Source organism: Falco punctatus, assembly GCF_963210335.1.
Source record: "Falco punctatus genome assembly, chromosome: 4".
NCBI classification, from domain to species: Eukaryota; Metazoa; Chordata; class Aves; order Falconiformes; family Falconidae; genus Falco; species Falco punctatus.
In genome coordinates, this window is record NC_137583.1 from 49,352,423 (window position 1) to 49,377,191 (window position 24,769).

A 24,769-nucleotide genomic window follows, 5' to 3' on the forward strand; every position below is an offset into this window, starting at 1 on the left:
GAGCTTGTCTGTGTTACAAGCCTGTAAGAGCAATGCAATTCAAATAACTTTAAACAGAACTAAGTCTTTAAATACTCCATTTAATCAGACTAAGCATAATTTTATCTAAATATATTCTCTCCAATAGGAGTTACAGTGCACACAAAAGCAGAAGGAAAAGCTGAGTTCTAAGCCCAGCCCAATATCCCAGCTCAATCAATTGCTAATCCAGCCTAGTACTAGCACCCACTGTCCCTCCTCCAGGGGAGGAGAGTGGTGCTTCATCACCATCTTTGAAACACTTCAAGCAGTCACTGCTCAAACTTGGTTTTTAAAGCTATGCAGAGCTGTCCTGCAACTGTCTTACCAGGCAAGACTGCTTTAGTGTTTGGCTACTGGAGTTGTGGAGGTGACCACGAGGTTGGTGTCACGTGGCAGAATCTAGACTCCCACTGCAGAGCTAAAACAAAGTCAGTTCTGAGGTCACGTAGCTGGAAGCCCCAACAGTCTGTATGGGAAAATGAGGGAACAGTCTAAAACCACCAGCACTGCACCCACTGCCCTTTATTTCATGACAGTGTCTGGACTCTGGAGAGAATTTCTGGTTTCAGGGAGTTTGCTGGCTGCTCCTCTCCTGACGCTTCGATGTCTGCCATGACTGCTGCATCCCAGGCGAGAGTCAGGAGGGCTGAGGGCACCTGGGACAGAAGAGGCAGAGTTACTAAGCTATAGCGATGTTACGCTTTGATGTTGTAACACTCTGTGTACGTTCACAGACTGGGAAGAACTTCAAGAGTACTTCAGCTGAAAAGAACGAGTGGATTTCTGCAAGAAGCCCCTGTTAGGGGATGCTGCCTTGGGCTTCCTGGTGGTAGCCCTGTGCTAGAGCCACACTTGCCTCCCAGTTGCTGCCTTCCCTCTTTTCCCAGCGTGAATGCTAAGCCTCTGACAGAGCTGCTGGCAACTACTGCAGCCTGCATTTGCTACAGGAGGTTGGTCCTTGCTGTTCCTTCCAGTCAGAGCTCCTAGCCTTGAGCCAGGAGCCTTCAAGCAGTTAACTTGTTTGTGCTTAAAAAGAAGGGGCCAAAGCACAACTTAAGGCACTGAAAGCAGGAGACACGAACTCCTCTAAGTTATGAGCTGCAGCTGAATTCTTGACAACTTGAAGATGCCTGTGGAAGTACCAGCTATGTGGTTTTTGGCATTTCGTTTGGTTTGGTGGTTTTTACTCACCAGCCCACATTCATTGAAGGCCAAGTTCTCATCAGTCAGTTTGAGGCCTCCAGGTCCCAAGAGCTCAAAGGGCAGCCAGTCATCTCTGAGTGCTTCTCTCACAAAGTTGTAGAGCGCAGATAGTGACTCTCGTGCATAAAAAGTCCCTGCCATGAGAAAACAAGGTGAGATATTAAGAGAGAGAGTCTGGCATTTACCAAATCTAACCTTTTGTGGTAGGTTTCATGGGGCTCACGTACTGATACTAACTTTATGAACTACTTCAGTGACACAGAAACAGCCTGATTCAACTGAAGTATAAAAGCAGAATCCCCAAAGAAAAATATTAATTCAATTGTTGCAAGCCCCTGCCAGACTGTAACAAAGAGTTGGGAAAGCCAGAAATGAATTCCAGAGTTCTACTGCAAAATGTGAAGAGGATTTATACTGTTGTACAGCCTGACACCACGCAGGCAGCCTCATGCTGTTTGCTGTAACAAACTGATCTAATGAGTCCAGCTTGCTTGCAGTAGCCTGGGAAGAGCACGCTTTAATTAACAGCGCCTTGAGATTCTTCCCTCTCCACTCAACCCTGCATACAGTCCCAACCCTGTGCAGGTAAGGCAGGTGGAGGGCTCAGAGATGGGAAGAGTTATTAGAGAAATGTTACCCCACTCTGTTTTTTTGGAGCTTTATTCTACCAGCTGTGTTCAGCACACCTCAAGCCTGCTTATGATTCAAGCTCTTGCAATACAAGTATTCTCAGAAGCTTTTGGAGGTGTACAAAGAAAGGGTGAGAAGTCTTTTTTTTACCTTGGAGGATGTATCCATCAGGAAACCGGACTCGTACCAGGGTGTAGTTGTACTTCCGCATTTCCCTTTGTTCTTCTTTCTCTCGCATGGCTCTTGTCCTCAGCATCGAAGCCTTCTCCACCGCTTCTGTCCTTTAGAGAGAAAGCAGTTTTTCGCATGAAGGAGAGGTACAAGACTCCAGGCTGGTATTGTGTACCCCAGCGCAGCTGGGGCCCTCCATCTCAGCCTACTCACCGGAGCCGCTGCTCTCGTTTGATCTCTTCTGCAGTGAGGTTGTAAAAGTCATTTGGTAGCTCAAACCGAGCAGCTTCAGGTGATGGTTTAAATACACAGAGCTGGCGATCCAGCTGTGCTCTCACAGGCTCAGAGCTTAAAAGCTGCTCTTTGTAATCCTTGAGGTCTTCCAGCTTGGTCAGCATTTCTTCCTTCAGTACATAGTACTCCTCTGTGGTCTCTACAACCAAAAGGACAGCGTGTGAGTCTCTTGTTCTGTACATGACTAACATATGAAAAAGAAGGGCAAGGATCTCCAGAAAATGTAATGCCTTGGTGAGTGGCTGTTTCTGTTACAGCCTGGGAGTAACAGCCTTTGTTACAGCTGTGGAGTGCTCTCCAGCCTCCCCTGGGATGTCCTACCCCACCACCACCCGACTCCTGACTCCAGTTTAATACACTTTGATTTCTTGCCTTGTCCTGGAACAGGCAGTGTTTTTGTCTCAAACCCAACAGCCTGGAAAAATCTGTGTATCCCTTCCAGACAGCTTATCCTTTCCTGGAAGAAAAGGAAAGAATTTAGATGTAGTCCGCTGCAGGCAAGGACTTTCCTAGGCAGAGCACCTGCAGGAGTCTTGACGTCACCTGAAACACTTTGTTCTGCAGCTTGATTTTTCGGTACTTCTCCTCCTCTGGGTGGAGACAGATATTATCCAAGTACCTGCAGAAAGAGGAACACACTGCATGGATCAAAGCAGGATGTGCTACCCCAAGATGTAGGAGACTGAGAGGCCTCACAGTATTTCTCACAGAGAAAAGAGCTGAAAAACTGAGGAAAGTACAATAATACATGGGTGTCTCGTGCCCAAGCCAGACAGAAGATGGGGGTGGCTGATCTCAACCTGCAGCTCCCAAACCTCTTGGACTCGTGGACTAACTCTTTAATAAAAAGACCTCTGAGATGCTGATCTTATTTCCACTGACACTTAAGATAGTTCAGATGTTCAGCTTTGGTTTTCTTCAGACTTTGCCTGGAGCACAGCAAGAAAATCCACCCACCTGTCAGCCTTGCAGGGACAGGACAAGCTACCTGCGCCCTTGGTCCTGCTTACCTGGCCATGGTCTCCACACCCACTCGTACTTTCTCCCGGTCCTTATTGAAGGTGTGAATCTCCATGATTGAGGCAGCCACTGGGTCTACGGAGAAATACTGGGGGAGAAGGAGAGAAGCTGGTTGCGGGCGAGCTGCTGCTGCTCTGCACAAAGTGCTATGTGGGTCTGTTGTGGTTTAACCCTAACCAGCAGCTCAGCAGCACGTCTGTTCCCCTCGCAGTGGGATGGGGGAGAGAATTGAAAGGGTAAAAGAGGAAAAAGCCCCCATGGGTTGGGCTAAAAACAATTTAATAGGTAAAGCAGAAGTTCTGCACGCAAGCAAAGGAATTTATTCGGTACTTCCCAGTATAGCTATTCCCAGTGTGTAATTAACATTTTTTCATCACCAGTCTGAGCTGGCATGAAGAAAATTAACTCTGTCCCAGCTAAAACCAGTACAGGGCCAGTTCCCAGTCCCAGGAAGCCGAAGGGAGGGTGCTGAGACAGGTGTTTGTATGGCTGCAGTGGAACAGAGCTGCCTGTCGGGAGACAGTGGGGACTTTACAGGGAGAAGGTGGAGGGCTGGAGAGGTCCAGCTCACGGGGACCTGTGCCACAAAACAAGTTGAAACAGGAAGGAAAGCTCTGCAGCCAGTGGCCGTGGTGCTTACCGACTGGATGGCTTCTCTGAGGTGCTTTTCCTTCTTGTCTTTCTTTACAACTGCACCGGTCAACGGGCAAATAAAATAAACCCCTGAAACAGAGGGGGCAGATGCCCCTTCCCTGGCTGGGGAGGCGAGGTCCTACAGGAGACAAAAGCAGGCACCAAACTGAACACAGGAGGGTTTCAGGGTGGGGGGTGGGGGTGGTGTTTTTAAATACAGGACAGGGACGGCAGCCCAAAGGGTGCTGGTCAGGGAGCAGCAGCAGCACCTCCCGTACCTTTTCCTCTGCGGAGACCCCTTTCTCGCTGGCAGCTGCCTCGGCCATGAGCTCTTTTCTCACTACAAGAGACAAATGCAGGTTATGCTGCGGCAGTCCAGCAGATTTCAGAGGGCTCCGGCACAGGCAGCGCTGCCCGGGGGAGCAAATGCCCACCCGGGTGCTCTGTCCCTGGCCTGAGAGCCCTCGGGTGAGTGACCACCATTTCCATGGTGCTGAAGCCACTGCTGAAGCCCGCTGTGCCCCAAAACGCCCTGTGAGCTGCACCCCAGCAGCTCCCAACCCAGGACCTGCCTCGGGGCTCCGCTCGGAGGTGCCACCACCCCCGCCTGCCCCCACGGCGGCCGCCCCGTCCCCACCCGTGACCTGCAGCAGCCCCTACCCTGGCTCCTGATGGCCTCCTGGGAGGAGGGCGCCTTGGTCTTGGGCCTCAGCTCCAGCCGGGCCAACGCCGCCGCCGCCGCCATCTGCGCTTCATCCGTGGGTCCCTGACGAGGCTTCGGGGCCACCTCGGCTCTCGGCTTCTCCTTGGGGGCCCTGGGCGGGACGAAGCAGCGGGGCTCGGGGGGAGACGGGCTCCGTGCCCCCGCCAACCGAGCCGGCCTGGGCCACGGCCACGGCCCGGCACCGCCGCCCCCAGGAACCGGCCGCCCCCAGGAACCGGCCGCCCCGTTGCCCGGTGCGCGCGCTGGCCCCCGCGGGGCGGGTGGCTCGGCCACCGCGGTGAGCGCGGGGCCCGTAGCGCTACCAGCCCAGCACCCCCGGGGACCGGCGGCACTGCGGGCCATGGACACCGGGAGTGAAGCGGAGGGGGCCGGCTCTCACCCGGCCAGCCCCGCTCGCCGCCGGCTGCGCCCCGGCCCGGCCCGGCCCGCCCCACCATGGCGCCCACCCCCCCGCCGCCCGTTACCGGAGGATTCCCCCACGCCGTACCGGGCCGGCTCCGACAGCTTCTGTCCGGGCCCTGCGGTCTTGAACTTCAGGTCGGCCTTGATCTCCTGGAAGAACTTCCGCATAGCGGCGGGACCAGGACGGGGACCGGGACCGCCGCGCCCCGCCCGCGCTTCCGCCCCGCCCACGGCCCGCCACCGGAAGCGGCTCTAGTGCCACTCTAGGCTCCTGCCACTCTATTGTCTCCGCGGTCCTCCGGGCCTGAAGGGAAGGAGTGGGCTGTGTGTGAGGCTGGGCCCGGGACCCTCACGGCCCCCAGGCCTGCACCCACAGGCCCCCAGAGACCCCTGGACCTGCACCCACAGCCCTCAGGCTCCCCCAGGCCTGCACCCACGGACACCAGAGACACGCAGGCCTGCACCCACAGCCCTCAGGCTCCTCCAGGCCTGCACCCACCACCTCTACTCTACAGCCTCAGCACCCTCAGTGCCCTCAGGAGGAACCACCAGCCCCAGCGTGACCAGTCCAGCCTGAAACAGGCTGCCTGCAGCACCGGAGCAGACCTGAGGTGCAAGCTGGGTTGAGGGAGGCTAAAACACCAGAAGATTCCCTGTGAGCTTTGCTTGGGCCCCACAACCCAGGCCTCTTACACCAGCCAGCCCCCCAGAACGGGCAGGGGTCTCACTGCCCACCCTGCCACCCTGCAGAACAGGTTTGAGATCAGCCAACGGGCTCAAAATCTGAGGACAAATGCACACCCCTGCGCATCAGGCAGTTTCATGAGGTTTATTTCCATGGCATGACTCCTCGTGGGGCCACAGGACAGTCACTGCTGAGGAAGACGCCGCCTCGTCCCTGCCTCGGGGTGAGCGCGCAGTCGGTGGGATCAGGCAGACACCCACCCGTGCAGGCAGCAGCTGTGGAAGCAGCACCCTGGCATCGCACCTTCCATGGCACCAGCTCGGCTGACAGCCAGCATTCGCACTGGGACCGACACCTGAACCACTGCAGCAGCACCGACAGCCAGAAACACACGGACAGAAGCCAGGCCCACGCCTGCATGGCCGGCAGGCACTCATGCACCGAGCCATGGCCCCACCAGCCACGAGGACCCCAGTGCCTATGGCACAGGAGATGCTGTGGTGAGCACAAGATCCCCCATTGTCCCAGCACCACTCGCAGGCTCTGCACCACCAGCAAGCAATGCACAGCCTGGGATATAGCACAGCCCAGCAGGAGGGAGTGCTTGCTTACAGGGTGACATGGAGAAACACAGACATTCCCCAACACCCCTTACTTCACAAATTCTTTTCCGCAAAGCCCAGAGGAGTTTCCCTTCGTTGTGCACATCCCCCTCGTGCTGCAGCCCACACACCAGACACCGTGGTTCATCCTTCCTTGCCTCCTCGCAGGGCCACAATCATCCTGTAAATAATTTCTCCCCCGAGCAGTTTGTGTTTTATAACTGCCTGGCTCTTGCCGGGGTGCTGGGTGCTCTGGCTGCCACCAAACCGCACGAAGCCACCTCAATGTCAGGCGAGGCCAGCAGCGAGCCCAGCACAGGCAGTGAACCATCTGCATTGCCGTGACCTTGCAGAGAAACCACATCGGGTTAAAACCAGGTTTAAAAACTGATCTGGCTTCCAGGTGGACGCCTCACACCGTTTTGCTCCGGCTTAGCTGGACTGAGATGAAGTTTTCGAACCAGAGGCAGGTAAAGCAGGTCTAGCCCACCCCCCACCTCGCCCCCAGCGGCTCTTGCAGGTGGGTTCCTCCTGTCCCGAAGACAATTCCCCCCAACCCACCCCAGCCGGGTCTCAGTCCGCCCAGGACGGGACGACACCCCGTGCGCTGGGGCTGAGAGCTGCGGGGCTTCAGCCAAGGTGGGGGCTGAGGTGGTGGCGCTGGATGGGGCAGGAGCGGTGCAAACCCCCCAGAGCCCCCCGGGTGCCCCCCTGCCCCAGGCCCTGCCCCGTCGTCCCCAGCCCTACAGCCCTAACCAGCTCCTCCGCCCGGCCCAGTCCCCGCCCTCTCCCTATGGCCCCCACCCTACGGCGCGGACCCATACCCTATGGCCGTGACCCCCTCCCCACTGCCCTGGCCCCCCAGCCCCGGCCCCCTCTGGCCACGCCCCTCAGCACCCCCCTCTTCGGCGCCTCTTGCTGGTGGACCCAATCCCGTTATCCCGCCGTGCCCTCGCCTCGCTCCCATTGGGCAAGACGACAGAGCGACGTTGCGGAGAGCCAACAGAAGGCGGCGTCGCGGGCGGGGGCGGGACATCCTGCGGGCCGGGCCGTCCCCGCCCCGCTGCCCGGTGCTGCCCGCGGCCTGGGCCTCCGCCGCCGCCGCCCCGCCCCGCGGCCGCCATGCCGCACAGCTTCAAGCCCGGAGACCTCGTCTTCGCCAAGATGAAGGGGTACCCGCACTGGCCGGCCCGGGTGAGACCGCGGGACCGCACCGGCGGCGGGGCGCACCGGAACGGGGCGGGGGGGGGGCCGGGCCGGGCATCCCGCAGCGGGATGGAGATACCGTCCCGCGGGGGTGCCGGTACCGGGATGGGGACACGGACCGTTTCCTGTCCCGAGGTGGGGGCCTGTCCCGGGATGGAGATGCCATAGCGGTACCCGTACCGGCATGGGAACTCGATAACGGGTGTCCCGTACAGGGATAGGGGACCCAGTGCCGGCACCTGTCCCGGGATGGGGACCCGGTACCGGCATGGGGTGTCCTGTCCCAGGATGGGGGACCTGAGACGGGCACCTGTCCTGGCATAGGGGACCCAGTACTGGCATGAAGGACTTGTACCAGTATCCATACTGGGATGAAGATGCCATAATGGCACCCATTCTGGTATGGGGACCTGGTACTGGCATGGGGTGTCCTGTCCCAGGATGGGGGACCTGAGACGGGCACCTGTCCTGGCATAGGGGACCCAGTACTGGCATGAAGGACTTGTACCAGTATCCATACTGGGATGAAGATGCCATAATGGCACCCATTCTGGTATGGGGACCTGGTACTGGCATGGGGTGCCCTGTGCTGGGGGGCCTGGTACTGGCATGGAGTGTTCCATCCTGGGATGGGTACCCAGTACTGGCATCTGTCCCAGGAGGGGGACCCAGTACCAGCATGGGGTGTCCTGTCCCGGGATGAGGACCTGGTACCAGCATGAGAGACTTGTACCAGCACCCATACTGGGATGGGGACCCAGTACCAGCACCTGTCTCAGGATGGGAGACCCAGTACAAGCATGAGAGACTTGTACCAATACCCATACTGGGATGGAGATGCCATAATGACACCCATTCTGGGATGGGGAGCCAGAACCGGCATGGGGTGCCCTGCCCCAAGATGGGGGACCCAGTACCAGCACCTGTCCTGGGATGGGAGACCCGGTACCAGCATGAAGGACTTGTATCTGTATCCATACTGGAATGGAGATGCCATAACGGCACCCATTCTGGGATGGGGACCCGGTACTGGGATGGGGGACCCATACTGGTATCTATTCTGGGAAGTGGACCTGGTACCAGCATGAGGGACCTGTACCAGCACCCATACTGGGGTTGGACATCCTGTACCAGGCTGGGAGGCCCTGTACTGGAATGGGGGACCCCATGTTGGCACCTGTACTGGGATGGGATGAGGGCTCAGTACTGGCACAGAGATCCCGTATGGGCACCCATGCTGGGATGGGAGCCCAGTACTGGGATGGGGTTCTGCACTGGGATGGGGGGTGCCACACCAGCACCTGTACTGGAACTGGAGTTTGATCCCCAGAGGGGGGTGACATGTTGGCACCTGTACCAGGATGGAGAAACGCAGACAGGGATGGAGGTCCAGGACCAGAATGGGGGTCCCATACTGGCACCCACACTGAGGGAGGGGTCTCCCAGTGGTGCCTGTACCTGGCAAGGTATGGGGAGACCTGGGGGACCCCTCAGCAGGAGGGTGGTTGAGAACCCCATGCAGGAGGACCCAGGACCCCTCTCCTGCCCTGATGGCACCCTGAGCCCTTCCTTCTCACCTGCACCCAGGGGAGACCCTGGCCCCCTTGGGGTATGTGCATGGGGCCTCAGCCCTGTATCACCCACCAGGACCCCTGGCCTGGGGACCCTCTCTCCTGCCACGGTGACCCCTAACACCCCTGCTGTACCACAGGACCCTGGTGCTTGAGGCACCCTGAGCCCATGGGGATGTCCCTCACAGCCCACCCCTGCCCCAGCATCCCAGAGGAGTCCTGCCCTTCGTCATCCATCCTCATCCTCCCACTGCCCAGCAGAGCCCTGCCCCTCCAGACCCCCCTTCCCAGCTCCCTGCCTGGACATCACCCACCCTGTGTCCCCCACTGAGGGGGGACAGAGCTGAGGTCTGGGGCTCTGTCCCTTGTTGGGGATGGGGGGTGACACACGCTGGGGACAGCGGATGTGATGCATGTCGGGGGCTGCTGCTGAGTGCTTGCCAGGTGCGGGGTCGGGGGGGTGCTGGTGCAGTTTCGGGGGTGCAGATGGAGTGTGCATGGTGAGGGATGGCTGGTCCCACCGCCTGGGTGACAGCGTTGTGCCGTGGTGGTGCCTGGAGGAGACCGGAGGAGCGGGCAGAGCGGGGGCCAGTGGAGGATGCGCTCACCGGGGCAGTGCGAGGCGGCGTGGGGTAATCGGATGGGGGTCCGCGGTGGTCCCCGGTGGCAGCGGAGGGTGAGGCAGTTCGTCCGCTGAAGGTGTCTGATGGGAAGAGACTGGCAGGTGGAAACTGTGGGATTGGGGCCGGCAGGTACCGGGTAGGCTCAGGGTGCTGGAGACGACGATGCTTGGCTGCACCACGCCGTGAGATCTAGGATGCCGTCCCCGCGCTGTCATGGCTGACCTGGCGCCGAGAGGACTCGGTCCTTCCAGGAGAGCCCTCGCGCTGCCGGCATCTGCAGCCCCTCCTGCTTTAGCTCGCTTGCTCTTTTGGGGAAGGCTCCCCCCTGCCCCGAAGACCTCCCCAGCACGCGGGGCAGCCCCTGCGCTCCCCAAGGCTCCCACCTGCGGCTCTGCCCGCAGCCCAGACCACCTGGAGCAGACAGACGGGCGCTGGAGCCGGCGCGTGGGAAGAAGACAGGGTGGCCCGCGCGTCCCGCTGGCAGCGGGGCTTTTCCTGCGGCCGGTCTCCAGCCAGGAAGGACCCTCAGGCCACCCCGTTGGAGCAATCGCCCCCCACCCCAGGCTGGAGGGGGCTTCCCTCGGGCATCCCCCCCCGAGGCAGCTCGTGCGATGGATCTCTGGGGAGTAGCACAAGGCCCGCGTTTCCCCGGGCGTTGAGCCCGGTGGTGGAGAGATGACCTCGCGCCGAGCTCTAGCCATAGAGCATCCGTACCGGATCCCTTCTGTTACTCTTCTAGAGATCCTGCCGGGCCCTGACGCCACAGTGGGACCCTTGTGCATAGCAAGGTCCCCGTCCGGGTGCTTTCTTGCCATGCTTGCCTCCAAGTGGGTGCGGGTGCCGGAGGCCGACGCTGCTAGCCGGGGCTGATGTGCCTCACAGAGGACGTGCTCAAGCCGCTCTCTGACCACCTCCTGCTTTGGGTTTCCTTTCAGATTGATGACATCGCGGACGGCGCTGTGAAACCCCCACCGAACAAGTACCCCATCTTCTTCTTCGGCACCCACGAGACGTAAGCGCTGCCTCGCTCCCCTCTCTGGGCTTTGTCCCACTGCCTGTGCTCCGGGCTCACCTCTGCTTTGTTTCTCTCCAGCGCCTTCTTGGGCCCTAAAGATCTCTTCCTTTATGAAAAATATAAAGACAAATATGGGAAACCAAACAAGAGAAAAGGCTTCAACGAGGGATTGTGGGAAATCCAGAACAACCCTCACGCCAGTTACAGTGCCCCACCGGTGAGTGTGGCCTTGCGTGGCGGGGGGGCAGCGAGGACGTGGGCTGCCGGCGCCTCCATCTCTCCTTTCCTCCGAGTCGCTCTCCTCCTTTTTCTGCTTCTCATTGCTACGGTGCCTATGCACTTCCAGCTCGCAAATCGGCTTTCTCGGGGTTGAAGTAGTTTCCCTTCCCTGCCCTCTCCCTTCCTGAGGGAGTCAGCTCTCCTCCTTCTCTGGAGGAAGATGCCTTTGCCCCATCTTTGAGGTGGAACCAGGGATGTGCTTTGTGCTGCTTGCCCAAAGCCATGGAGGATTTCATTGTCAGAGAGAGAACTTGAGGCTTGCTTGTCCCTGGCTCCCGGACATGCGCGCGGACTGTTGGGCAGTCCCCCTCTTCATCGGTTTCTGAGGTCATGAGCCAAAAGCCACTGGGCTGCTCCTTCAGCGGGCTTCGGAGCTGGCCGGGAGCTGGCTCTTTGCTGTCGATTGCTTGCGTGGGCATTTTGTAACCATAATTGTGTGATACAATTTATTGTATAGCGATCTTCAAAGAAGGCGTCCAAAGCAGCTTCATAGGCAGTTGGTCTGAAGAGGCAGAGGAAGGTTTTTAAGGTGAGCTACAAGGACAAGGTGGCCTAGAGGTAGGCAGGCTCAGGGAACGAGCCCCCTCGGCTGTGCTGCTGCCAGTGCAGGAGAGAGGATGTGGTTTGAGTAGCTGCGGGAGATGGTCAGACCTGAGACTGCAGATGTAGGGTGAGGTGAGCCCGTGGAGATGCTTGAGAACCTGGAGAACAACTTCAACTCGTTGGGTGGGAGGTTGGTGGTGGTGAGGGAGGCAGCACCCACTTTGTCCAGGGACTCCACCGTCAACTCCCAGCAGGGGTAGGAAACCTGTTGGTGAGGGACCTGCTGTGACTGAGGGACCGAGGTGACGCTAGCCACCCCAGCAAGGCTGAGGGTTCACCAACGTCAACTGCGTCTTGTGGCCAAAATGCCTGGAGGAGCAGAAGAAGAGATTGAAGCAGAGGTCTATCTTGTTTTTGAAACCTAAATAAAGTGAGGTGCCAGGAACAGTCAAGGACAAGGAGAGGCTTTCCAGCACTGGAAGAATCCTGGCTCTAGGGAATGCCGGTCCTGCCGTGCGCAAAGAGAGTGAAACAGCCCAGAAGATGGGAGCTCAGTTGCCTTCCCCTTGCGTGCCATGTCCTTGCATGGGGAACCTCCTGATGGACTGGTGAGAAGCCAGGAGACCTTCCCTGTGTGGGAGTGAGGGAACAGGACATGGGAGATCCCAACTGGAAAGAGTGGTGGCCACCACGCTGGACTCCTCGTGTGGACCTTTCCCATGGGGAAGGTGTGCAACATGCTGTGGGGTGAAGCCATCTGAGAAGGAAGAGGCCTGACCTGAGCTGAGGGCAGGTGGCCAGCACGCCGGGGGAGAGGCTGCACCGAGCCACCCAGCCCCACTTGTCTGGCGCCGTCAGGGCAGAGGAGGGCTGGGGTCTGCTCTCCCAGGGGGCTGTCAGGTCTGGGCTTTTCCAGGGGTCTTTGGCAGAACATGAGGATGGGGGGAAGAGGGGAGCGAGGTGGCAGCAGTGGGTGAAAGCCGAGCCGGGGGATCCAGAGGGAGGGTGTCTCTGGTGGTCTCGGGGTGGTGTGTGAGGGGCCTTGGGAAGGGGGTGCAGGGGAATTAGAAGGGGGTCGACTGAGTGTTCTCGTTGAAGGGCTGCTCACGTTGTGCGGAGCCATGCGGCAGGGTTCTGTGCTGGGAGGGAAGGCTGCTCCACGCTCCTCTGCGCACACCCCTCTGCTCAGCGCTGCCATCCATTGCTTGTCACCCTTTTGTGCCCCTTCTCTTGTCCCCTGCAATGTGCCATAGGCCCCTCGGGGCGATAACATGGCTCTTGTCCCCACTGTCTTTAGCCTGCAAGCTCCTCTGACAGTGACGTTCCCGAGAATGACCCGATGGGGGGAAGCGATGCAGGTGATGATGAGGAAGATGCTGCCATGGCTGCAGTCGCTACGGAGAAAATGGAAAGTGATGAGGACTCAGATCGAGGCAGCGACCACAGCGGGCTCAAGCGAAAATCGCTGGCTATGAAAGTGAGTGTGGGCTGAGGTGGTTCCATGCCGTGGGGATGGGAGGGTGTCCTGGGCAGGAGGACACGGCCGTTGGGTCCACCACTGAGCTTTCATCCACCATGCAGCATGTCAAACCCACTGAGGCAGGAGGGGGTGGAGAAACCAACTCCCTCTGGATCCAACGGTGGGAAATGGGGTTCAGCATGTGGCTGGGGGTCTTGCAGCTGTCTGTGAGGTGGTGGGATGTCCGAGTCCTGGTGCAGGTTGCAGCCCGGAGGAGAGGCCAGAGCTGCAGGTCTCTTCTCAGTGCACGTGGCTGCTCCTGCAGGGCCAGTTGAGAAGAGCTGGGCAAAGCCCCTTCCCGCAAGCGCTGGCTTTCTGTTCTGGGTGGAGGGGGTGTGGGCTTCTCTCACATTGTCACTTCTCACATATCAGATGCCGATGGCAAAACGGCCTCGGAAATCCTCCAGTGACCTGGATCAGGGCAGCCCCTCCCTGACGGAAGAGGAGAACTCGGAAACATCTTCTGAGTCGGAAAAAAACAGTGACCAGGTGAGAGGGTTTTGCGATATGCTTGCAGGGAGGCTGGCAGGGTGGTGGGGAAAGGGCTAGAGGAAAAGCATCACCATCTGAGGGGGGCATTGGCTTGAGGGAACCTGACTGGCTTCTGAAACCATCAAGAGACTTCTTGTTGCCCACTTCTTCATATTTTGTGTTTTCCTCCAGGACTTCACTCCTGAAAAGAAGCCAGTGGCCAGGGCTCCGCGGAGGATGCCAGCAGGGGGGAGGAAGAAGAAGGTAAAAGACACCTCATCTGCAGTGCTGCATGAGGGAGGCTGGAGAGGAGTCTGGGGTCTGTACTGCTGGGAACAGGGGGTGGCAGGGCTCTGCTGTGGCCCGGATGTAGGTTCAGCACCGGGAGGGACCTTGCTGATGCCTCAGTGACCTGGGTGGGCTCTCTGCCACTGTGGTTTGGGGTACGCTACTGAGCTGCTGCCACCCCCCCAGTCCAGCCCTGCTCTGTGCCTGCAGAAAGTGGAGTCTGGCTCCGACTCAGACTCCAAAGTGGACTCAGATTCGGAAATGGGAAACGCAACTGTGGACATGACCAAGTCGGACTCCAATTCCAATTCAGACTCGGATATGTCTGTGAAGAAGGCTCCACGGGGCAGGAAGCCAGGTAACACCAAGGAAGCTGCTTCTACCACTGGTGGCTTCCTCAGGGGACTGGAGAGCATGTGAGGCTGGGGGCTTCTGAGGCGCTGGGGTCTCCTTCTGTTGTGGACACATCCCAACCCATATCTGAGCAGCCCTCTGCCCCCTGATTTGGGGCTGTTTTAACAGAGGGACAACCAGGGCTCCTGCTGAACATCTCCCCGTTGTCTTGCAGCTGAGAAACCCCCGCCCAAGCCCCGTGGCAGGAAGCCGAAGCCCGAGCGTGTCCCCACCAGCTCCAGCAGTGACAGGTGAGATCAGCTGGGACACTGTCACCCTCGGGGCTGGGCTGGAGGGTCACCCACGGCCCCTGCGCAAGGGTTCCAAGACTGCTCTGTCCTTCACAGTGATAGCGATAGCGACGTGGACCGCATCAGTGAGTGGAAGAGGCGGGATGAAGAGCGACGGCGGGAGCTGGAGGAGAAGAGGAAGAGGGAGCAGGAGGAAGAGATCCGTCGGCTCCGGGAGCAGGAGAAGGAGGAGAAAGAGAAGAGGAAGGAGAAAGTGGAGAAGGGTGAGGAGGTACACTCGGACTCGGACAGCAGCGCAGAGGATGAAGTAGCCAAAAAGGGCCGGAAAGGCCGGGCCAAGGCCCCGTCCTCCTCAGACTCTGAACTGGAGCTGGAGAAAGAGGTGAGTGTGGAGCCATGGGGAGCTGGGGACAGCCAGCCAGCCAGCCCATCATCTTCCTGTCGGGTGGCCAGAGACCTCCAGGAGCAGCAGGGACCTGCTGTCTTGGTCTTGTGTTACCTGGGGTTGCTCACACAGCACCAGGAAGGGTTGTGTCTGTAGGCACATCCACACCTTGCAAATGGGAGCTCTTCCTCTGTCCCAGGATGCCCCATCCCGATGTGGGTCTTGCAGCTCTGTGGTGCTGTCCCTCCCACCACTGTCACTGGGTTTGCTCTGCTGTCCTCCCCAGAGCCTGGGGGACCGGCAGCCAGACTTGGCTGAAGCACAGGGAGGGCTTGCAGAGGACTCTTAGGTGCCACACTGCCCGTGGTCAGAGGCAGGTCTCCCTTTTAGCCTGGCGAGTCCCTCCCTGTGGAGGGGGCCCGGGAAAGCAGCACGAAGATGTTGAGGTCTGGAAGGGACATGTGGGTCTGCCGGTTGGGTCCTGCAGGCTGGGTGGGCCACTGGAGGTACCAGGTTATTTACTTCGGGAGCAGCACGCTGCTGCGCTGCAGCCCGAGTCCTTTTTGTCCCATGCCAGGGATGCCCCTGCAGCCAAACCCACTGACGGCACTGGTGTGACCGCTTGCATTACTGGAGCGTGCCCAGCCGTGGCTGTGGCACTGTCTCCCTCCTGCAGCTGGGAGGGCTCTGCCGCTCTCACTCGCATTGTTCTCTCCTCCAAGGTAAAGAAGCCGGCGAAGAAGCAGCCCTCAGAGTTGTCAAGGAAACCAAATCAGAAGGAGAAGAAGGGCCGAGCAGAGGAGAAACCACGGAACAAGTCAGCATCTCCCCTCCCCGCATTGGTGCTTTCTTCCTCTGGGGACAGGGCCATTCCTCTGCTGCTGCCCAGCTGCCCCCGGCTGACACCCTAGGGTGGGATGGGGCTCCCACGGATCTGCCCCCGAGCCAGCAGCGCCCATGGAGAGGCCAGGCTCTTACCTCCCCTCCTGTCTCCTAGAGCTGAAGGGGCAGGAGGAGGTGCTGGGGGGCACCAGGCTGAGCTCCCCTGGTGTTCTGTGTCTCACAGGGGAAGATGTCTGGGGTATCGCTTTGGGGCTTTGCCTTTCTGCAATCCTGGGAAGCTGGGGTGTGGGGGAGCTGCTGTCTCAGGGCTCCTGTCTGCCTGTGAGCTGGGAGATGTGTGAAGGCGTGGGTGGAGCGTGGCAGGGCTCTGCTGCCTGGCTCGCACTAGCGGGCAGGCTGGGGGGGTGCACTGGCGTGTGCCATCGCCCTTCTTGTTAGCCCAGCCGGAACAATCTTAACCTCTCTCCTTGTCCTCCTGCAGACCTTTGAAGGTGGAACGAGGCCGGAAGAAGTCTGACCTGATCCCTGAAAGGAGGATGGAGAAGAAAAAGGGTGAGAGTGCTGTTGCTTGCCATCACAGAGGGGAAGAGAGGGAGAGAAGGGAGCCAGGGTTGGTTGCCCCATCCCAGGGAAAGGGAGGAATCTTTCCCACAGGGATTGGTGGTGTGCTGGGACCCTTCCCAGCACCACTGTGGTTCCCACATCATGTTGGAAAGTATTTACAGGGTGTGCAGAGTCAGTGAGCTTCCCTAATACCCATCCCCTCCCGATCTTGGCACACCCCAACCCATCCTCTTCAGAGAGGCCCCTGGGGCTGTGATTGACCTTGGAGATGCAGGAGGAAACCAAACCCTTTGCTGGGGGAGAGGTCCCAAGCTCCAGGCAGGGCCGTGCTCTCTGCCGGTGGCCTGATGCCTCGGCCTGTCTCTCTTGCTGCTCCAGAGCCCACAGTCGAAGAGAAACTCCAGAAACTTCACAGTGAAATCAAGTTTGCCCTGAAAGTGGATAACCCGGTGAGTGCCTGAGAGCGTTGGCCTGGCCTGGGAGGTCCCTGCTCGTTGTGTCCTTGCCCACCACATGAGCCTTGCCCATCTGCGATACCTGGGGGTGCTGCGCCTGGCTGAGCCTCCTCTTGCCTTTCTGGGTGCTGGGTGGCATTAGGGGACTGTGCTCCACACAGCGCTGCCCCAGGTGCCCACAGGGAGACTTCCAGGCAGCTTCTGATCTTGGTGCTGTCCTTGCAGGACATCAAGCGTTGTCTGAATGCACTAGAGGAGCTGGGCACACTCCAGGTCACCTCTCACATCCTCCAGAAGCACACCGATGTGGTGGCTACGCTGAAAAAGGTAGGGCAGAGGGCTGAGTCCCTGCCTGGAGGGGGCGAGGAGCCTGCTTGGGCCACCTCAGCTCCTAGGGCGTCCCTCCTCTCTTTCTGGTGCAGATCCGTCGCTATAAAGCAAACAAGGACGTGATGGAGAAAGCTGCTGAAGTCTACACCCGGTTGAAGTCGCGTGTCCTGGGACCAAAGATGGAGGCAATCCAGAAAGCCAACAAAGCCGGGCCTGAGAAGGACAAGGGGGAGGCGGAGAAGGGCCAGGAGAAGCTGTCGGGAGGGGAGACGCGGAGTGAGAAGGGGGAAGAAGAGACAAATGCTGGTAATGCTCCCTGCACATCTCGGGGTGGTTCCTTGCTCTGTCTGCGCGCACAGTGATCCTGGGGCCCTTCTCAGGGCACATCCCATCCCGCTGGGGACCGGGGACACAACCAGGGGTGGCTCTTGGCCTCGGTGGTGGAGGGGATCAGCAGCCACACATGGCACAGCTGGTCCCTTGTTTGCTGGGGTGCCAGGACTGAGAAAGCACTGCGTACTGGATGCTTGCGGCAGTGAGAGCAGAGGGCAAACCTCGCCGCCCACACCCTGGCTGTGGTGCCTCTGGCTGATCTTTGGCTCAGGATGGCTCCTGGCTGCCAGTCCAAGGCACAGGGGAGAGGGAGGAATGCGGAGACATCCTTGGACACTGGCTCAGGCTCTTGCGCAGGCAGCTGGTGACTGGGATCTTCCACCCTCGTAGCCAGGTCCCTGCTTGGGGATGTACTGGTGATGCTGCAAGAGCTTTCCCGGAGGAGCTGATGGGGAAAATCCACTGTGATGCCTGCCTCTGGGCGTGGGGGATGGAGTCTTTGGGGCCCTTCTCGTAGCTGTCGGGGATCAGGCCAGACCTGGAGTCCCCTCGGTCTTGGCTGGATGTCCCTTGCTTGAATGGGGACAACCTGTGGCTGTGGGTCCTTGGCTTGCCCAGCCCCTTGTGGGTTGGGATGAGGCCCACCATGGGGACCTGGCTGGCTGAGCCTCCCTCTTCCCTTTAGACTTGTCAGGTCCTGTGAATGGTGAATCCCTGTCCCAAAAAGCAGAGGGCACAGAGGAGAAGGACAAAAGCCAAGGGCCAGGAGCTGGAGAGATGGAGGCGTCCGCCGAGGAGACCCACAACAAGTGAGCGTGAGGGGCAGAGCTGGGGGCCAAGGAGCTTCCCTCCATCTGCTACATGTCCACACTGGGCCCTCGCATGGATGCTGTGGGGGGCTTGTGGGCTGTGTTGGGCTTTTCCCAGCTTGGGAAGGCACTGGGGCTGTGGGAGACGGGCTGCCGCAGGCAGGGGAAGGCAGACGGGTAGGAGAGCGGCCGGCTGAGATGTTTACTCTCCCACAGCAGCGTGCAGGACTATCCCAAGGTCGAGCGAGCCGGGCCGGAGCGGGAGAGGGCTCACGGGGAGTCAGAGGCTGTGGATGACGTGGAGGAGAGCTGAGGAAGCAGCTCCCACCCAGAGGAGGAGGAGGTGGAGGGGCTGCAAAGGGAGACCAGCCTCTGCCTCGTCCCCTGCTTGAGTTACTTCACGAAGTCACGCAGTAGCTGATGTCCTAGGTCTTGTCCTGTGCCCCCAGCCCCGCAAGAGCACCGGCCGCAGGGGGGCTGTGCTGGTTGTCTGTATTTGTTCCCTCTGTTTTTTTTTTTTTTTTTTTTTGGTTTTTTCGTTTGTTTGTTTGTTTTTTGTTTTGTTTTTCCTTCCTACTTAATTTCTTGTGATTTCAACCGACATGAAATGAATATAAAGGGTTTTTTAATGAAAAATACAAGGAGCCCTAGTGTCTGTTTCTTGAGGCATCGCTGACTGTGACGAGGGGAGTGCAGGGAGCATCCCCCTGCCCGGGGCCAGAACTGGAAAATGCCCCACGGGTCCCTTCCCTCTGGCCCTGGCCCCCCCTACAAGCCAGGACCAGGCACCCATGGGTGCCCCTGGTCCTGCCAGGCCCCAGCGAGGGGAGCAGGACAGCCAAACTGGGCTGCTGCTTGCTTTGATTTTCCAGCGCCTGTGCTGGGCTCTGCCTCAGCCACCGGGGCTTCTCCCTGCTGCTTCAAGCCCCGTTCCCCACCATCATCTCCCCTCCAGCTGGAGGCGGCTGCTGAGGCCAGGTCCCTCTGCCCTGGGGAGGCAGCAGGGCTGGGCACCAGCTTTTGTGTTAAAAACAGAGTAAAAAGTGTGTATTCTCGCCTAATTCTGCCAGGCAGGGACTGAACCGTGGCAGCCACTTGCCTTGTGCTGGGCAGCGTCTTTGCCTGTTCGTCTGTCTGCTCTTTTACAAAGATCTGAAGCTTTTGTACATGTAAAATAAAGATGTTCCCAGCTCAACCAGCTGCTGCGTCCTTGAGTCCTGTTTGTGTGGTGGCAGAGGGAGGATGCCCCCCCGACCCCCCCCTTTGAGACTGCTGTTGCTGTAACTCTGCCCTGGAGAAGAGGGTTTTTTTGTTTGTTTCCAGGGCTGATTTCATGCTCCAGCCCTCTGTAAACAAAACCCAAATAAAACCCAAAAAAAGCCCAGCGTGCCTCTTGCCCAACTGCCGGGAAGCAGGAGGCAGGGGGAGAGCTGTGGTGAGGTGGGTGCTGCTGGTGGGGGCAAGCTCAGCCCCATCCTGGGGCTGGGGAGACATGGGGGCACCCAGGCCCCCGACGCTGGGCAAGGTGGATGGGGACACAGAGACATGTCACCATTCCCCAGGGGAGGCTGGTTAAGCCCTGCGCTGCCCCAGCAAGGGGCTTGTGTGAGCCGTCACCCTGGGTCTGGGGGTGTTAAAGGCAGCTACAAGGTCTGTCCCACCCCCAATCTCCCCCATTGCCTTTGTTGCAGCTCCAGTCGTCACAGGTGGCAGCGCCAAGGGAGGGAATAACACCAAGACTTGGACGTGAACTTGAGTAGAGCCATGTTGGTGCCACAGAGGCCACAGCACAGTTTCAGACACCCACACACACACACATGGTGCAGGGGGGTGGCCCGTGGCTGGTTGAATTTGGTCCACCCCCTAGGTTTGGGGTGCTGCTGTGCCAGCATCCTCAGCAGCATCCTCCAGTGATGGCACTGTCAGGTGCTGGCGCAGGAACTGCACCAGTGCCTCCCAGGCCTGGGCCAACACCTGCCGTCCTTGGGCCACCACGGTCCCCAGCAGCCTCCGCAGGGACCTGGCCCAGCTGAAGGCACCACGGAGCTCAGCCATGCCGCGCTGGGCTCTCCGCAGTGGGGCCTGCAGCTGCCCCACCTGAGCCCACAGCTGTGCCAAGGTGTCCTGCAGCCGCTGTGCCAGCATCGTGGGGGTCCTGCGCCCCCCGGCCGGCCTCGCCTGGGTGCCAGGACAGGCAGAGTGCGGGCAGGGGGATGCCTGCCCCTGATTCCTGTGTCTGCACATCTCCTGGCTGCGGTGGAATGGCTCTTCGAAGCCTTGCTGCACAGCTGCTGTCTGCAAGAGGGATGGGCGGGTACGGGGGTCCCAGGCATCGGGGGATCCCTGCTCCCAGCCCCATGAACTGGCAACTCTTACCCCTCTGAGGATGTGCTGAACCTGGAAGAGGTGGCAGGGGGTGTCCTGCTGCTTCTGCTTCACCATGACTATGGCTTGGCTTCTGACATTGCCGGAGAGGGAGCTTAGGGGATGGAGGTGGCTGCACCAGAGACCCCCAGCCAAGGCCAAATCCAGCCTCTCCACAGCCCTGTCTGCTGTGGGGAAAGAAGAGGGGCTGGAAACATGGTGCTGGGGGGGGGCTGGACTGCAGCAGCATCCCAGGGCGAGGGGTGACACAGAGACCACAGCAGCATCCCAGGGCAGGGGGACACATGGGGACCCTCAGCAGTATCCCAGGGTCTCTTACCCACCTGCCTCTGGCCCAGGGGCAGGTAACGGTTCAGGCACTGCTGGGACGTAGCCAGTGCCACGTCATGGGGCACAGCAAGGCATGGAGGATGGTGGCCGTGACTGAGGGGATGCTGGTACCAGCGTCCTTGGGGAATCTTGGCTGCATGGGGGGACCCCTTGGGGCAGAGCCTGTGACAGCCTGGGGCACACAGGGGCTGCTGTGAGACTGGGACACTGACACAGACCCCTCCAGGGACCCACGGGAGCCCGAGCCGGGGCACAGCCCCTGGGGATGGGGTAGCAGCTGCAGCCTGGACTCATCCACAGGGTCCCAGGCAGCTCAGCCTGGGAGAGGGTGCACAGCGCTGACACCGGGGTGCGGGCAGGTGCCATGGAGTCCCAGTGCCACCTCTGGGGCCAGCCGCAGCTGGGGGGCTGCCCAAGACAGGGCCCTCAGCACCTGTCTCCTCTGGTGCTGCTGGCAGGAGGGGTGGGCAGCCAGCCCATGGCAAGCAGTGTGGGGCTCGGGGCTGACCCGCTGCTTCCCTGCACCCGGGGATTGTGCCCCCTGGCCATCGTCACTGGAGCGGAGTGGGAGTGACACCCTGGTCTGGAGGGACACAGCAGGGTGCCACTGCATGGGATGGGGGACGTGGGGTGCTGCCTGCTGTTCCTAATGGGATGAGCAGGCCTGACCCTGCAGCCCCCCACTGCCAGACCCCGCAGGATGGGCCTGACTGGCCCCCTGGGGCTGAGGGCATCCTGCTCTTGTCCTCCCACCCATGCAGGGGACAGGCCAGGGGTCTTCCTGGGCTGTGGCATGGACCTAGGACACGGGGGGCCCCCAGGTCTTGGAGGGACTGTTCCTCCACTTCCCCCCTTCACTCACCCTCAGCCATGGGCTCTGCTCAGGGAAAGAGGCTGGTGTCCTGTGGGGTCAGCACCAGCTTGTCCCCTCCAGTGACTCCACTAGAAGCCCCAGCCCCTCTGAGGTCACACAAGGCCGTGACATCATCACTCCCCCATCCCCACAGAAGCCTCAGTCCAAGTGCAAAACTAACCAGAGTTTATTGCTTGGCGAGCTGCCCCCAACCCTACAAGACCAGGGGCCTGGAGGCACCAAGGACAAGGGGACATGGGGATCCAGCCAGGAGCTGGAGGTGACCCCAACAGGCACTCGGGGGAACCAAGGCACATTATGGCACAGTCCTGGCACAGGTGACAAGGGACAGAGCAGGCAGGTGTCCGCTATACAGGCGGGCACTAAGGTTACAGGCAAGGTGGGCAGGCAGGGGTTAGTAGATGCTCCTATTGAGGCTTGGGGAGGGGACACACCAACATCACCCCACCCCAGAGGATGCTACTTTATCTGCTGGTCCACCGCTTGCTGGCCCGAGGGGGTGAATGGTCCCACGAGCCAGGTCAGGGGGGTGTTGTGGGCCACATGCTCCACCAGCTCATCCAGCAGCTGGCGAGCTTTGGTGGCATGGGCACGGGCTTGGGCCAGCACGCTGCCCGTCACGTCCTGGAGGGAGGTGGCAGAAGCAAGGGCTGTCCGTAGCTCCTCCACGTTGTGCCGGACCTGCCCCGCCATGTCCTGGATGCTGGTGGGGAGGCCCTGGAGGCTGGACATCAAGGGCTGGCAGGAGCTCTGGAGCTGCTGCGTCAAGCTCTGCAGCAGGGCCAGCGTGCCCAACTCCACTGGCTGTGGGGGGACAAGAGGGTGGTGAGGGGCGAGGGGACACCAGGTGACCCCAGGGCCCCCTTGCCATCCACCTACCTCTGGTGGCACCAGGTCCTTGCCACCTCCGGGTTGCTTCTTGCTCCACTCCAGCCACTTTTGCTGCAGCTTCTCCTGCCCTCCCTGCAGCTTCTGGTCCATGCCCTGCTTGAGGTGCTCCACCTAGGAGGGGAGGCAGAGCCTGGGGTGGGTGGTCTGCTGCAGCCCTGGGCTGGCACGGGTGGAACATGGGAATGGGTCCTACCAGGTCAAGGGTGCGCTGGAGCTGGGCCAGCACGTCCTGGCTGCTGTGGCGGGCACTCTGCAGCTTGCCCAGTGAGTGCTGGAGGGCTCGATGCTGCAGCTTGGTCGAGAGGGAGCCCAGGCGCACAAAATAGCTCTGTTGCTGCTTCTGCTGCTCTGTTTCAAAGCCCTCCACAGCTGTGGCCAGCTTGGCTGGGGAAGAGAAGCTGCTGAGGTGGCCCCACCACCACCAGCCCCATGTAGAGCCAGCATTGTTCTGCCCAGGCTCTACCCACCCCTCTCCAAGGGGACCCCCAGCCCATGACATCTCCAGGGAGTTGCGATCAGCTCCTTACCCAGCTCCTCATCCGTCATGGGCAGGTAATGGTCCACCAGCTCCTCAGACTTCTCCAGCATGGAGCCCATCCCGCTCACCACCATCTGGCCCACAGTGGAACCCATGACGGTGCTCACACCACTGCTCACCGCTGACTTGGTCAGCTCCACGCTGCCCTGCACGGCCCCTTTGGTCATGTCCATCACACCCGTCACCCGGCTGGTCACCGCGTCCTTGGCCCCAGCCATTGTGCTAGTCAGGACATCCTTGGCCCCCGTCATCGTGGAGGTCACCAGCTGCTTGGTGTCTGAGATGAGCTGGTGGTGGTGGGGGACACACAACCCTCTGTTAAGCAGTGCTGGGGGGGACAGACCTTGAGTGTGTTCGTCCACCCCACCACACTACCTTCTCCGGGGGCTGCTGCAGGATGGGCAGCTTCTCCTCCAGCTTATCCAGCCCCTTGCAGGCGTATTCATTGGCGGTGGAAACTACAGACGTGAAAATAGACGGTGTTTGATGCCCTGCTCTGCTCCGGCTGGGTTTTGAGATACCCCAAACCCACGGGGTGCTGCCCACCTCCCCCAGATTCTCCTCCAGCCCTTTGCTGCTGTATTCAGTGGTGGTGGAAACCAGGGATGAGAGTACAGCTCTTCCCCACCCTGCTGCCTTGCGAGAGCTCTGCAAGGGCTGGTTTGGGGGGTACCCCGAGCCCGTGGGGTGCTGCCCCCTCCCACCCCCACTCACTCTGCGGCTCCAGCCTGGTGAGGATGGGCTGTGCCCCACTGACCGCCGCTGCCGTCAGCGTCTTCACCCCCTTCTCGGCGGCGTCGCAGACGGACCTGACGTAGGGGTGGCTCTCCTTGGTGGAGGCATAGGCGGTGGAGACCATGCCGTAGGCAGAGCTCACCAGGGGCAGGTTGGCCACCCGCATCCCGATGCTCTGGAGGCACAAAGGGGTCAGGATAAGTGCGTGGGGGGTGATGGAGCCCCAGATACAAGGGGGGCATGGGGGTCATGTGGCCTCACCCCCCTGAGGATGCCTTTGGCGTACTGTGAGGACTCTCCAAGCTCACCCAAGGGTAGGATAACCCAAAGCCCCGTCCCCAAGAAAGGACCCCTTGGACATCCCTGCCCCAGACCCACCCCCCACCTTTGCTCCCACTGACCTGCTGCTCCTCTGCCTTGGGCTCCACTGGCTCGGGCTCGCTGGCGGCCATGGCTGAGCTGGGGGGAGCGGGGAGTGGGGTTAGAGCCCCCCTCCGTACCTGCGGTAGGGGGGACCTCCAGTTACTCCCCTCCTAGGGCAGGGGGCCCCCACCCGGTTGGGGCCCCGCAGGACGGGGGGAGTGGGTGGGGGGGTTGGTCTCAGGGACCGGGCTTACCTACGGCGACCAGACTGAGCTCCGGACTCGCCCCGCTCCCGCCCCACCCGCCTTTATAGCCCCGGAGCCCGGCCCCGAGCGCATGTGACCGGGGCCCGCCCTGCCGGGGCCGGCCCGGGGCGGTCCGGGAGCACCG

General features: G+C 60.3%; 3 protein-coding genes across 9 annotated transcripts; 1 reads left to right on the forward strand and 2 right to left on the reverse strand.

Annotated features, from left to right (window-relative positions):
- Positions 1 to 60: 60 nt before the first annotated feature.
- UBXN6 (UBX domain protein 6) lies at positions 61 to 5,343 on the reverse strand. Its single transcript, XM_080382560.1, has 11 exons — positions 5,184 to 5,343; positions 4,633 to 4,787; positions 4,251 to 4,312; positions 3,980 to 4,111; positions 3,330 to 3,427; positions 2,863 to 2,938; positions 2,692 to 2,776; positions 2,239 to 2,458; positions 2,005 to 2,135; positions 1,213 to 1,358; positions 61 to 677 (listed from the first exon to the last, which is right to left on the reverse strand). The coding sequence occupies exons 1-11, from the start codon at positions 5,264 to 5,266 to the stop codon at positions 549 to 551; spliced, it is 1,317 nt and encodes a 438-aa protein (XP_080238686.1). The 5' UTR covers positions 5,267 to 5,343; the 3' UTR covers positions 61 to 548.
- A 115-nt stretch (positions 5,344 to 5,458) lies between these two features.
- HDGFL2 (HDGF like 2) lies at positions 5,459 to 18,904 on the forward strand. Of its 6 annotated transcripts, XM_080382536.1 has the most exons (17): positions 5,459 to 6,283; positions 6,789 to 7,579; positions 10,721 to 10,797; positions 10,879 to 11,017; positions 12,920 to 13,099; positions 13,514 to 13,630; positions 13,805 to 13,876; positions 14,087 to 14,258; positions 14,469 to 14,544; positions 14,641 to 14,926; positions 15,652 to 15,746; positions 16,254 to 16,324; positions 16,715 to 16,785; positions 17,017 to 17,118; positions 17,214 to 17,427; positions 18,140 to 18,263; positions 18,480 to 18,904. In XM_080382536.1, the coding sequence occupies exons 2-17, from the start codon at positions 7,508 to 7,510 to the stop codon at positions 18,574 to 18,576; spliced, it is 1,965 nt and encodes a 654-aa protein (XP_080238662.1). In that variant the 5' UTR covers positions 5,459 to 6,283; positions 6,789 to 7,507; the 3' UTR covers positions 18,577 to 18,904. The 6 variants fall into 6 exon arrangements, with proteins under 6 accessions (XP_080238662.1, XP_080238661.1, XP_080238663.1 ...); XM_080382535.1 differs by having other exon boundaries at positions 5,459 to 7,579; XM_080382537.1 differs by having other exon boundaries at positions 5,459 to 7,579; positions 18,483 to 18,904.
- A 3,096-nt stretch (positions 18,905 to 22,000) lies between these two features.
- LOC308061901 (perilipin-3-like) lies at positions 22,001 to 24,695 on the reverse strand. Of its 2 annotated transcripts, none has more exons than XM_080382562.1 (8): positions 24,634 to 24,695; positions 24,418 to 24,475; positions 23,996 to 24,191; positions 23,657 to 23,739; positions 23,271 to 23,568; positions 22,937 to 23,127; positions 22,732 to 22,854; positions 22,001 to 22,656 (listed from the first exon to the last, which is right to left on the reverse strand). In XM_080382562.1, exons 2-8 carry the CDS (start codon positions 24,466 to 24,468, stop codon positions 22,312 to 22,314), a joined length of 1,287 nt encoding a protein of 428 aa, XP_080238688.1. In that variant the 5' UTR covers positions 24,469 to 24,475; positions 24,634 to 24,695; the 3' UTR covers positions 22,001 to 22,311. The 2 variants fall into 2 exon arrangements, with proteins under 2 accessions (XP_080238688.1, XP_080238687.1); XM_080382561.1 differs by having other exon boundaries at positions 24,418 to 24,516; positions 24,634 to 24,692.
- Positions 24,696 to 24,769: the final 74 nt, after the last annotated feature.